At 41.2% G+C, this 14009-nt stretch overlaps 1 protein-coding gene across 1 annotated transcript; it reads right to left on the reverse strand.

Annotated features, from left to right (window-relative positions):
- Nucleotides 1–3504: 3504 nt before the first annotated feature.
- LOC121862249 (beta-ureidopropionase-like) lies at nucleotides 3505–12139 on the reverse strand. Its single transcript, XM_042360345.1, has 10 exons — nucleotides 12087–12139; nucleotides 11399–11516; nucleotides 9996–10100; nucleotides 7786–7940; nucleotides 5807–5901; nucleotides 5277–5483; nucleotides 4778–4902; nucleotides 4185–4377; nucleotides 3807–3893; nucleotides 3505–3627 (listed from the first exon to the last, which is right to left on the reverse strand). The coding sequence occupies exons 2-10, from the start codon at nucleotides 11497–11499 to the stop codon at nucleotides 3538–3540; spliced, it is 1158 nt and encodes a 385-aa protein (XP_042216279.1). The 5' UTR covers nucleotides 11500–11516; nucleotides 12087–12139; the 3' UTR covers nucleotides 3505–3537.
- Between the last annotated feature and the right edge of the window lie 1870 nt (nucleotides 12140–14009).

Here is a 14009-nt window from a genome sequence, read left to right on the forward strand (position 1 = left end):
GTTACCAAGAACAAATTCTAGCTTGAATGTCATGTACACTAATACTGACACGTTCCTTGATAAGAAAGTGGAGTTTGAAACACTACTGAAGGTACATCAACCAGATATTGTAGGTGTTGTAGAACTGTTGTACAAGAACAGGAGAATTGACCCAAAGGAATGTGAGTTCACTATTGCTGGATATGCCTCATTTACAAACCTTTCTCAAGAAACTTGCAAGAGGGGTGTGGTTATCTATGTTAGGCAAGACCTTAGAGCCAGCCAGGCGAGGGTACAGGGAGAGGATGTTTTTGAAGAGTCCAAGTTGTGTAAAATTAAATTAAAGGGAGGGGACTTACTTATCGTCGGGTGTATCTACAGATCCCCAAACTGTGGCCCACTAAATCAAAGGAACTTAAGAGCCTTAATAGACAACATGGCAAAGCTCAACCCTAGCCACCTCCTTATCATGGGGGACTTTAACTATGGCGACATCGACTGGAGAAACGAGTCCACCCCAAATGACTTGAATAACCCTGCTACTCTTTTTGTAGAAACTCTGAGAGATAATTTTCTGTTCCAACATGTTAGAGACCCGACACATTACAGAGGGGAGCAAATACCCAAGCCACTAAACCTCATCATAACAAACGAGGAGGGTATGGTGGCCAAACTGGAACACCTTGCCCCAGATGGCACCAGTCACCATATACAGGTAGTGTTGTCATTCAGATTTAACTGTTACCTCGTTCAAGATAAGGCCAGGCCAAGGTGCAAATATTACAAAGGAAATTACAACGGGATGAGGGAAGAGATGAGGGGTATCCACTGGCCTGACTCATTAAGGCACAAGAACGCAGACACTACGCTGAATATCATAACTAGTAAAGTGACCCATTTGATCGATAAATATATACCCAAGACCAAACCCAGTGCCTCTAGGAATACGAGGGGATCCCTACACATGAACCATGTGGCGGTCGACAAACTTAAGAATAAAACCCAGAAATTCAAGACTTGGGTTGAGTCAAACGATGAGCAGGAGAGGAGGATGTATGCAAGAGCCAGAAACCAAGCAAAGGTAGAGTGTAGAAGGGCTGAAAAGGAGTTCCAGAGGCTGGTTGCAAGCGAGGTCAAGTCAAACCCAAAGGCGTTTTACCGCTATGCAAAGTCGAAATTGAAAACACAGTAGGAGTATCAGACCTAAAGCTTGAAGGTGGTAGTTACGCAGACTCTTACCAGGATAAAGCTGAGGCATTGAACAGCTTCTTTTCCTCGGTGTTCACAAGAGAGGATGCAATTAACCTTCCTGCGTTTGAGGACAGACGGTTCGACACAGCACTGACCCACATTGTGTTCACAGAAGAGAGTATTTGAAATAAACTGTCCAGGTCCATAAGAGTCCCGGCCCTGACATGGTGCATCCTAGAGTGCTAAGAGATTTGTGCAACGAGCTTGCAGAGCCCCTGAAGATCCTGTTTTGTAAATGCCTGGATGAACAAATGATCCCCAGTGAATGGAAAGTGGCTTATGTGAGTCCTATCTTCAAGAAGGAGAACGTCACTCCACGAACAACTGTAGACCAGTGAGCCTGACCAGCATAATATGTAAAGTACTTGAGAGTATTATCACAGATGCCGCAATGGAACATCTAATACGAAACAACCGTGTAAAGGATTGCCAACACGGTTTTATGCCGGGGCGCTCCTGCTTAACACAATTGCTCAATATATTGGATATTTGGACCCATATTCTGGAACAGAGGGGTAATATCAACAATATTTACCTAGATTTTGCCAAGGCTTTCGACAGTATACCCCAGGAAAGGCTAAAAATCAAACTGGAAGGGTACAGAATTCGGAGAAATGTCCTAGCGTGGATAGAAGACTTTCTACATGAATGCAAGCAGTGTGTGGTGATTAATGGCACGAAATCGTCATCAGTACCTGTCACAAGCGGGGTACCACAGGGCAGTGTATTGGGCCCGCTGTTGTTTGTTTGTTTCATAAACGACATGCCTGACGTTATAAACTCCTCCATACAAATGTTTGCCGATGACGCCAAGTTATTTCGGGAAATTAAGAACCAAGCGAACTGTGAAGAGCTGCAGAAGGACCTCTGTGGGCTCCAGGAATGGTCGAAAAAATGGCTGCTGAGATTCAATGTCACGAAGTGTAAGAGGATGCACTTGGGGCGTACCAACGGTAAGGAGGCGTATCATATGTCCCAACGGGATGAAGAAACTGCATTATTTGAGACTGAATGTGAGAAGGACCTTGGTGTGTATGTTGACAATGAGCTGAAGTTCTCAGGCCATTGCGAGAAGAATGTAAATCAGGCAAATAAATTACTGGGTCGTATAAGAAGGTCGTTCATATATCTAGACGGTCCGTCCCTCGTAACGATCTTCAAGAGTGAAGTGCTTCCCCACCTGGAGTACTGTCACCCCGTCTGGTCCCCGAGATATGCTAGATACTGTCAGTTGGTTGAAAATGTTCAAAGGAGGGCCACTAGACTGGTGCCTGCACTTCAGCACCTCAACTACCCTGAGAGATTGGAGCGCCTGAACTTGCCTAGCTTATACTACAGACGGGCAAGGGGCAACCTAATTCAGGTGTATAAGCACCTCAAGGGGCACTACTCAGTCAAGTGTCCTTACATGGAGCTGGAGGACGCTCGCCCCACAAGGGGTCACAGCTCAAGATTGAAGAAGCCGCAGGTCCAGAAAACTGTGAGGTGCAAACTTTTCGGAGTGAGGGTTGTAAACTCTTGGAACAATCTACCAGAGTGTGTTGTGACGGCACCGAGTGTGAGCTCTTTCAAGACAAGACTTGACCAACACTGAAGCGGGTTCAGATACATTCAGGAGCAGGTGCATGCCCAGTACTTGCCAACAGTGCGTAACATAGACGTGACCTATCGCCCAAGCGGCTAACGAGCCGATCAGTGATGAAGAGGATAAAAGATGAAAAAGATCTAACTCCTTTAACACATCTATATTAATAACTCTTGTCAGTTTCTTTAATACAGATGCAAAATCATCTCTCAGTCTGTTTTTTTTTTAGCTATAACATTTGTAATATATTGTAAAGGTTTAAACAGATCAAAACTCATAAAAAAATGTAAATCACATACTTGAGCACTGATGCCAGTGTATGGAAGAGTGGAAGCTGCCTAAAGTAGTTTGTATGGACTGTCTTCTTTATAATTATCAATTATCTATTAAAAAAACACTGTAGTGAATCAGTGACACTGTATTCTATATAGGAGCAACACAAACAGAGAGGTTGACTGAATTTGGTTATCTAGTGAACAGAAATATTTCCAATCCTCAAATGATTCATTAAAAAAGGAAGTCACCATCCTTTGAAAAATCTTTAGTCATCACCACTTTATAAAAAAAAACGTTTATGTCATCACCACTTTATAAAAAACTTAAATCATCACTTTATAAAAAAAAAGTCATCACCACTTGAAAATATAAAGAACCAACAATCTATTCAAAAGTACTGTACCAATTTTTTCTGCCTCGTTCATATTTAAAAAAAAAATAAAGATTCAGCACATGTCCTTCACCACTGGAGGCTGATACTCTGGTTGTATCGCAGCGGACAAGGAGGCAGCGTACAGGTCCAGCCGCTGTGTCATCTACAGAAATCCATAAAAAAAGTAATTAATGCTTGCTTTATTTTTCCACACTGAACAATAAAGTTCATAGGAAGTACACAGTGAAGCCTCCATCTAACAGACTAGAGGGGTTATGTCATCTAAGATCTCAAGTCCAATGCCAAAATTTCAATACATCACAAGATTGTCTCTTCACTCACCCTAAAGCCCCAGCGGTCTTTGACTTGTCGGCAGAGATTCAAGTCCAAATCACAGACCAGAAGTCCATCATGGGTCCTGGACAGACTCTACAAAGGGTATCAGTAAGGATAATTATGATAAACCAGAATTATAAATGTTTATAATCCAAATAAAAGATTTTAATCTTTGGGTTACCTCAACAAAAGACAATTTTAAAAAAATAATATCAACATAACATTTTTAATTCTTAAATAATAAAAACTAAAGATAATCTAGAGCAATACCTCAGATCATCAGATGCATCATACTTTTACAATCACAAAACAATAGACATCTTACTGAACAGGTGTTACCCCCACAAAACATATAAATTAACACAGTAGATTTCTGCTACTCACTGGAGTTCGAGAACCATCAGGAGCCGCCACATATGACGACCCGTAGAAATGACCAAAGTCCTTATGAGCCGGTTTACCATCAGCTGAGGTGAACTCATTGGGGAAGGTCTCGGTGCCAACACGGTTAATGGCACACGTGAAGTAACTGTTCGCAATGGCTGCGTTCCTGGCCTCGATACCCCACATGGGCTCACTGTTGATAAGTTATGAGAACTGTGATAATTATGAATAAGTAATTCAGCTGAATCTTTCATTCCTTTACAATGACAGAAAAACACAGGTAAATGAAAAGCGATAGTGACTAAAAAGGTGAAGTGAGCATCCATTACAGAACTGTGTGTACTGTACTGTACATCAAATGGTCCTGATAAATCTCTCACTCTATCCATTATACCAAGAGAATACAACACACTCTACCCTTCACCCTCGATGGGAACAACTCCTCCAAAACTTCCCTTTAAGTGTTATGGTCACGATGGAAAAAATGGGAAATAATTAAGTCGGCAATATCCACAAGTGTTAGCTGACTAGACTAACACTATCACCACTCCCTCTCCAATAATTTACATCAGCAAAGAAGATGAATATATCACCTGAGGCCTCCAACAGTAGCAGAGGGATTGAAGACAATTTCAGCTCCATTTATGCCATACATCATCCAGTTCTGGGGATGATGCCGCCCATAACAGATGTTGACGGCGATGCGGCCAAACTGAGTCTACGTGGAGATTAAGGCAATGAAAAGTTCCCATAAATGTTAACTGTACTAAAAAAAAAGATCACTTTATCTCAACACAACCAAAATACTGAATTGTCAATGATCTGGTCACTTAAGAAGAAAAATAAAATGTCACTGACTGCTCAAGTGTTATCACATCTTCCCAACAGACACAGACACACACATCTACTGTACTGACATCTGAATATTTTATCCTCGCACTCTCTTTATTTCATACCAATAGAAAAAGAAAAGAAATATTATCTAATATACTTCTTCACCTTAATTATACTGTACAGTTTAAGCTATTTTTTCTCCACTTCTCAATAACATTTATTTGTTGCTTCATCCATAAAGTTAATTGCTAAACTGACCTGGAAGACAACATGGCCTGTGTCTCCCTCCATATAGTACGTGGACTCGTTAAAGTCGCCCACCCTGGGGATGTGGTTCTTGCGACTCTTGCCCAGGTAATAGCCAGTGTTGCTCACGACCACGGCAGTGTTCCACAGTGTGTCTCCGTGAATGCTGTCTCTCTCCAGTATTGGCGACACAATTACCATGTTGTGTTTCCGTGCCAGCTGGGAACGGAGAGTAACAGTGAGAGGCGTAATCCCATATCGACTTATTTCACCTGAATGATCATTTGATTTTTGCCATCCCATATAGATGGATTAGATAGGTTAGGTTAGGTCAAGTTAGATTAGGTTAGGTTAGGTTAGATCAATACCGGTAATCGTCAATTTGGGAAACATAATACATTGTCATCTCAGCAGTATACACTCCAATGAGAAGGATTTAAGTACCCAAAACTCTAATAGTAATGAAGGGATTAATACTGTACTGTTTGCCACGATTATCAAGATTCATGGAAGGGACCAGTAATAGTTAAGTGAGACCATACCTCCTGACACAGTTGAGTTGTTGGTCCAGACTCGGCACTTTCAGCAAATTCACACCACGGCTGCTTCTCCCGGGTACAGAAGGCAAATGGCATGGCTGGCAGAGGAGAAGGAACTGAAAGCTACTAAGGCAACTTGTCTTCAACACTTACTGTCATCTCCAACACAGAGGAATGTATCTAAACACAGAATCCTTTAATTCTTAACTCTAAAATTTAAAACCACACACACATTTATATAGATACATTAAACAATACAGTAATGAAAATAAAAGAAAGACTGTATAGACTCGCAGTGGTGTCAAACTCAATACCTTTCGAGGACCAATTCTTATTTTAGTTACCCTCTTCAGGGCCAACACAAGTGCTATATTACATATTTGCAGGATTGAGGTTTACAGCTTTACACATTGCCTTACCTGGCTTACCAGGAATACCTCATTTGGGTTTGTCTGGTCTTAAGTATGTAAAATTAATTTTACTTAATAAACATGATTAACGCTAATAACAGGATAGTAAAAACCATATACAGTGATCCCTCGGTTAACGAAATTTCGGTTAACGAATTTTCTTCCATAAGAATCTTCATTTCGGTTAACGAACAAAAATTCGGTTAACGAAGTTCTTACGAAATCATGTCAACATGTTTTCGTTTGCTCACCAGCTGGAATATTAGTGCGCCAATACAGTAATCGGTTCTAGGGCTTAAATTCGTTCCCATTTGAGTAAATAAAAAGAAGGTTGTACTATTCAATAATTTTCCAAGTTTTATATTAAAATTTTTAGTCATTTTAACACTTATTTAACATAATTGGAGTACAGGAAACTAGTTTTTGGTGTGCCAATCAGCCACTTGACTCACCAACCAAGGTGTTAGTTTGTATCTCTGGTCAGTGGAGGTAACATCTTGCTTGTGGCTCTCTTGAACATAAACTATTTTTACATTTTTACAGTACAATTATTGGTCATTCTGAAATTTATTTTACATATTGACAATATATAGTGCAGTGCAGTGTTGATTTAAAGAAAATAATCTTGAATTACACTGAGTGAACTTAAAATTTTATGGGTGAAATGATGGCATGAAGCATGGGGTGATTTCTCTTCCACCCACACTTCCTTCTCTTCTCCCTTCTCCTCCACCCCCACTTCTAATTCCCATCATCATCAACCAGGTGCCTTCTATATACACACCTCAAAGTAAGTGTAATTGACTGCATTTATTTTTATTTTGTACGTAATTTTCGGTGAGCTGGAACCAATTACCCAAAATCCCATTGAAACAATGGTTTCGGTTAACAAACGACCTTCTGGAACGAATTGTGTTCGTTAACCGAGGGACCACTGAATATGCATTATTTTGGGGCTACAATTTATTATACAATTCCATTTGTGTTTTGAAACTTAAGAGCTCAATCTTGTTATGACAGTTATGTACAGTACATGCAGAACAAGAACTATCATGCAACTCACAACTTTGACCTCATTTTCCACTGCACTGCAAAAGCATTTTTCTTCCACAAGTTTTTCTATATTTGGCTGCAAAGGTGATATTCCAAGTCGGAGGATGGCATCCAAGTGGTTATCAGTAATACGGGTTCGGTACTTCATACCTATTTCTATCAGAATTTCACGGGCTGATAAATTTTACCGTTATCCCGCGGGCTACACCTGACCATCCCAAGGACCACATTTGGCCCACGGGCCATGAGTTTGACACCCCTGGTATAGATGGTTATAGATACAGTACTACTGTACTGTGAAGCAAAAAGATAAACTCCCATTATGTTTTTATCATATAATACTACTGTATAGCCAAAGTGCCAGAGCTACATAATATAATTTTGATTACTACAGGTACCAAGACTTGTTTTATAGTTAATACTGTACATTTCATTCAGTGGTTTGAAAATCAATGTTATGACTGATTACAACTGTTGTACTGTACATCATTAAAAGCCAAACTGCGGTACAGTACTCACTCCACGCCTCCTGGTAGCACAAAATGTTGACCCCACACAGAGCTGCGGCCTCCGTCATGTGGGTTATCTTCTCATGCAGTGCAGCGCGCTGCTCACTTACTGGAGCCGTCGTCTCCGCAGCGATGGAGTTCTGAATCACACCAACACGTACAATTCTGGAGAAGAAATTAACAAATGAATCAAGTATGACAGAACATAATATGACTGATAGGACGAAGTAAGTGGTACAGCGATAATGCACTTGCCTCTCACCATTGCAGACATGGATTCAATCCCCGGGTCAGATGTGAGAAGGAAGTTATCCAGTGTAACCCTACCAAACATCATAGGTTTGCTCTCTTTTTTACTTTACTTTTATCCTCTTCGCCACTGATCGGCTTGTTAGCCGCTTGGGGCGATCGGTCACGTCTGATTACTTTTCCTTTTCATTTATCTTCTTCACCAAAAGATAAGCTCGCTAGCCGCCCGGGCGATCGGTCACGTCTCTGCCACGCACTGTTGGCAAATACTGGGCATGCACCGGCTCCTGAATGTACCTGAACCCACTCTAGTGTTGGTCAAGTCTTGTCTTGAAAGAGCTCACACTCGGTGCCGTCACAACACACTCTGGTAGATTGTTCCAAGAGTTTACAACCTTCACTCCGAAAAAGTTTGCCCTCACAGTTTTCTAGACTTGCGGCTTCTTCAATCTTGAGCTGTGACCCCTTGTGGGGCGAGCGTCCGCCAGCTCCAAGTAAGGACACTCAACTGAGTAGTGCCCTCTGAGATGCTTATACACCTCAACTAGGTCCACCCTTGCCCGTCTATGGTATAAGCTAGGCAAGTTCAGGTTCTCCAATCTCTCAGGGTAGCTGAGGTGCTGAAGTGCAGGCACCAGTCTGGTGGCCCTCCTTTGAACATTTTCAACCAACTGACAGTCCCTAGCATATCTCGGGGACCAGATGGGGTGACAGTACTCCAGATGGGGAAGCACTTCACTCCTGAAGATCGTTACGAGGGACGGACCATCTAGATATCTGAACGACCTTCTTATAAGACCCAATAATTTATTTGCCTGATTTAGCTTCTTCTCGCAATGGCCCGAGAACTTCAGCTCATTGTCAACATACACACCTAGGTCCTTCTCACATACAGTCTCAACTAGTGCAGTGTCTTCATCCCGTTGGGACATATGATACGCCTCCTTACCGTTGGTGTACTCCAGTTCCCTCCTGTAGTAACATTGGACAATGAAGGTCATAATAAAGAACAAACCGACCACCCGAATGGCTAGAAAGGTGATTAGAGGTGGAAGAAGATAAGAGAAAGAAAAAAAAAAAGTAATTAAACCAACACCTGACAGAGCTCATCACATGTTCAGGAGTCTTGTGTGTCCCTGTGGCAGCCAACAGCGTCCTCTCAGATCAGTGCAGTACAAGTTGAGGATCACCTAAAGATTAGCTCACTGCTTATTTCACCTGATAAATGACCACCCTAAGACTAACTGGGGGGCAGGGGAGTTAAGGTTAGGTTGGATTAAGTTAACATTAGGTTAGGCTAGATTTTAGGGTAGGGTATAGAAGGGTAGATTAGGTTAGGTTAGGGGAGGGTAGGTTAGATTAAGGTAGGGTTGGGTACATTAGGTTAAATCTTCCAGAGGGAATAAAGTGAGAGGGAGCCAATCATCAGGTGATATAAAAAATTTACCCCCCAAAAAATTCTACATACTATACTGTACAGTCGGGGTCAAAAGTTCGCTTCTGCCCAAAATGAAACAGCATTGGCCCTAAATGAGATGAAACAGTCAGGGTGAGTCAGTTCAGAGACTCATTCCCATGGTTCACTTTCACCACAGGAAGAGAAATTTTGTCCCTGACTGTACATTAATAATCATGAGACTAATGCCCGGAGTTTTAAACACCCTCTTCTGTTGAAGAGGGTCGTCTTGTTTCAACCCGAGTTTTAAACTAAATGAGTCCTGAGGGACACCGCAGTACAGTACTTAACGGGTGGTGTGGCCGTAAAATTAACTAATTCCAATAAAATTAATTTATAATATTGGAATTAGTTAGTTTTACCACCACACCACCCGTTAAGTACTGTGACTCATTTAGTTTAAAACTCGGGTTGAAACACGACGACCCTCTTCAACAGAAGAAGGTGTTTAAGACTCAGGCCGTAACACACTAAGTAGTGCTTCAGGCATCAAGACCAGTTCATGGCACACTCACCTGGGAGAAGTCAGTTCTTCCTTGGCGGCACATATCTGATACGCCTTAACCTCGAAGTTGTGTCTTTGAGACAGTTGTTCAGCCTTCTCTGAGATCTTGATGTCACTGGAAAATGCATAAAACCATTTTAATCAATGGATCACGTGAAGCTTATTTCATCCTAAGATTAACAGTACTGTACCTTAATGCTAACCAAATCTAAACTATCCTAACCTAATGCTAACCTACCCTAAGACTACCTATCCTAAAGTAACCTATGCTAACTTTAACTTATCCTAACCTAATCCTGTCCTATGCTAACACTAACATAATTTACCCTAATATAAAATCATACACTAGTGAAAAATACAATATATCATGAATAAAAAAACTCAAGTGGTTATTAGTGGATGATTCACCCCCACAATATTCCATCCCTACAATATACCACCCTTAAAATATTCCACCTCTACAATATTCCACCTCTACAATATTCCACCCCTACAATATTCCACCCCTACAATATACCACCCTTAAAATATTCCACCTCTACAATATTCCACCCCTACAATATTCCACCCCTACAATATACCACCCTTAAAATATTCCACCTCTACAATAATCCACCCCTACAATATTCCACCCCCACAATATACCACCCTTAAAATATTCCACCTCTACAATATTCCACCCCTACAATATTCCACCCCCAATATACCACCCTTAAAATGTTCCACCTCTACAATATTCCACCCCTACAATATTCCACCCCTACAATATTCCACCCCTATAATATTCCACCAGTACAATATTCCACCAGTACAATATTCCACCCCTACAATATTCCACCAGTACAATATTCCACCAGTACAATATTCCACCCCTACAATATTCCACCCCTACACATTCCACCAGTACAATATTCCACCAGTACAATATTCCACCCCTACAATATTCCACCAGTACAATATTCCACCTACCACCACAATTCCACCCCTCCCACCTACAACATTCCACCAGTACAATATTCCACCCCAATATTCCACCTCTACAATATTCCACCCTACAATATTCCACCCCTACAATCCACCAGTACAATATTCCACAGTACAATATTCCACCTCTACAATATTCCACCTCTACAATATTCCACCAGTACAATATTCCACCCCTACAATATTCCACCACAATATTCCACAATATACCACCAGTACAATATTCCACCTCTACAATATTCCACCTCTACAATATTCCACCTCTACAATATTCCACCCCTACAATATTCCACCTCTACAATATTCCACCTCTACAATATTCCACCAGTACAATATTCCACCCTACAATATTCCACCCCTACAATATTCCACCAGTACAATATTCCACCAGTACAATATTCCACCAGTACAATATTCCACTGCACTTACGGGAGTTCTCGGCCGTAGAGGATTCTGGTGATCTCTTTCAACTCTCGTTCTGGGACGTACTTCTCCAAACACTGTTCCAAACTCACCATCTCGCCCGCCATGACTCTTAACTTGATCTCTGGAAACAAAAAGATTAGATTACAGCACCAAATAGATATATAGTTTGGTGGATGAACAGTTAGAGATGGATAGACAGATACTATAGATAGAGACTGACTGAGAGATAGATATCTTATGTTATCTTGTGTTCACTATTCACAACATGAAGCAAATCAACTACAACCACCATTCATTAACACAGGTACAATATGTTATCTTACTTTTACCAGTAAATAATACACGCCCAATGTTATCTTATATTCACTGTTCATAATAACAACCCTACGTTATCTTATCTTCAGTATTTAATAGAACACTCCTATATTGTGTTCACTAGAAAAGAACACAAAGGAAACAAGAACAACTTTCATAAATGTTAGGTAATAGGAACACAACCATCACTGTGTCCTTGAAGACGTTGATCTGCCCTCAGCCTCTCTGACCCACCACTACACATATCCTCTAATCTCCACTATAATTAACTTCTGATTAATAACACCGATGTAACTTTTCCATATAAAGTTAAGTGAGATATTGTTATGTTATATAATACAACGTCAGGGTGATTTAAATCCATAAAATACAATACCAGTGAGAGGGAGGATGGGTGCAGCTTCACGTCTCCTCCACAACTTGTTGATCAACAGCTGAGCTCCAGTGTTGCCAGGCCCGACCCCTACAGTTACCACCTCAATATATACTACATCAATAAATACTAACTTATTCACTATTATCGAATTATTTATAAAATATAGAATATCTATATATATTAATATGAAGCTTTTGATATAATGCTAATTATTTATTTCCCTGTGTGTAAGTATTTTATTTTAGTAATTTGTATGGTACGAAAGTTTAGGGAAGTGGGTAACTGGCAAGACGAAACAATGCCATGTCATATGTTTTCTCTCAATATATCTATATACATAATAGTAATATAGGTGATTTATAGAATTTAATAGTACTCCCATTATCTAGGGTTTCCGAATAAGAAAAAATAATGGCGTATAAATATTTATTTTTTCGACAAAAATAAGTTAATTAATATATCTCAAGAAACACGATGCAAATTGACACAGTCGCCATACGCTTAATTAAGTGCATCAAATACCTCACACACACACCACCATCTCAGAGACGCACACACAAATAATGAGATTTAATCAGCAGTTAGATAAAACACACAAACATCTCATTATTTATATGAAACACGTGATAACTGAAGATTACGACAACTTTATCTGCCGCTAACCTAAACTAATCTAACCGCACCCTCACCTAACCCCCCAGGTAGCTAAGCGTTAAGGGTATTTAATTAAATCATGTGAAATATACTGGTGAGCTAATATTCACTGACTGACTGATGGCTTGTATAATAGCAGCCGTCAGGAAATACTTGAGGAATGTTCAACGCTGGTTATGTAATACCACCACACACCATGGTGACTCTTATCACTGTTTAGGAGGGAGATGGGAAGGAACTGGTTCACAAATAAGGTGGTGGACGAGTGGAACAAGCTTAGCAACTTTGTTGTCTGGAATGCTGGAAAGTTTTAAAAGGAGGCTAGATAGATTCATGGATGATAGAGAGTGGTAGTAACTCTCGACAGGAGCTGCCATGCACAGGCCAACCTGCCTATTGCAGACTCCTTATTTTCTTATGTTCTTATGTTACCACCACACACCATGATGCCTTGACTACTCTTACCACCACACACCATGATGCCTTGACTACTCTTACCACCACACACCATGATGCCTTGACTACTCTTACCACCACACACACACCATGATGCCTTGACCACTCTACCACCACACACCATGACCACTGCCTTGACCACTGATGCCTTGACCACTCTTACCACCACACCATGATGCCTTGACTACACCACCACCACACCTGATGCCTTGACTACTCTTACCACCACACCATGATGCCTTGATGCCTTGACTACTCTTACCACCACACACCATGATGCCTTGACTTCTCACACCACCACACACCATGATGCCTTGACCACTCTACACCACACCATGATGCCTTGACCTCTTACCACCACACACCATGATGCCTTGACCACTCTTACCACCGCACACCATGATGCCTTGACTGACCTTGACTACTCTTACCACACACACACCATGATGCCTTGACCACTCTTACCACCACACACCATGATGCCTTGACTACTCTTACCACCACACACCATGATGCCTTGACTACTCTTACCACCACACACCATGATGCCTTGACTACTTACCACCACACACCATGATGCCTTGATCTACTCTTACCACCACACCATGATGCCTTGACTACTCTTACCACCACACACACCATGATGCCTTGACTACTCTTACCACCACACACCATGATGCCTTGACTACTCTTACCACCACACACCATGATGCCTTGACTACTCTTACCACCACACACCATGATGCCTTGACTACTCTTACCACCACACACCATGATGCCTTGACCACTCTTACCACCACACACCATGATGCC

This window comes from Homarus americanus, unplaced genomic scaffold (genome assembly GCF_018991925.1).
Source record: "Homarus americanus isolate GMGI-L3 unplaced genomic scaffold, GMGI_Hamer_2.0 scaffold31037, whole genome shotgun sequence".
NCBI lineage: Eukaryota > Metazoa > Arthropoda > Malacostraca > Decapoda > Nephropidae > Homarus > Homarus americanus.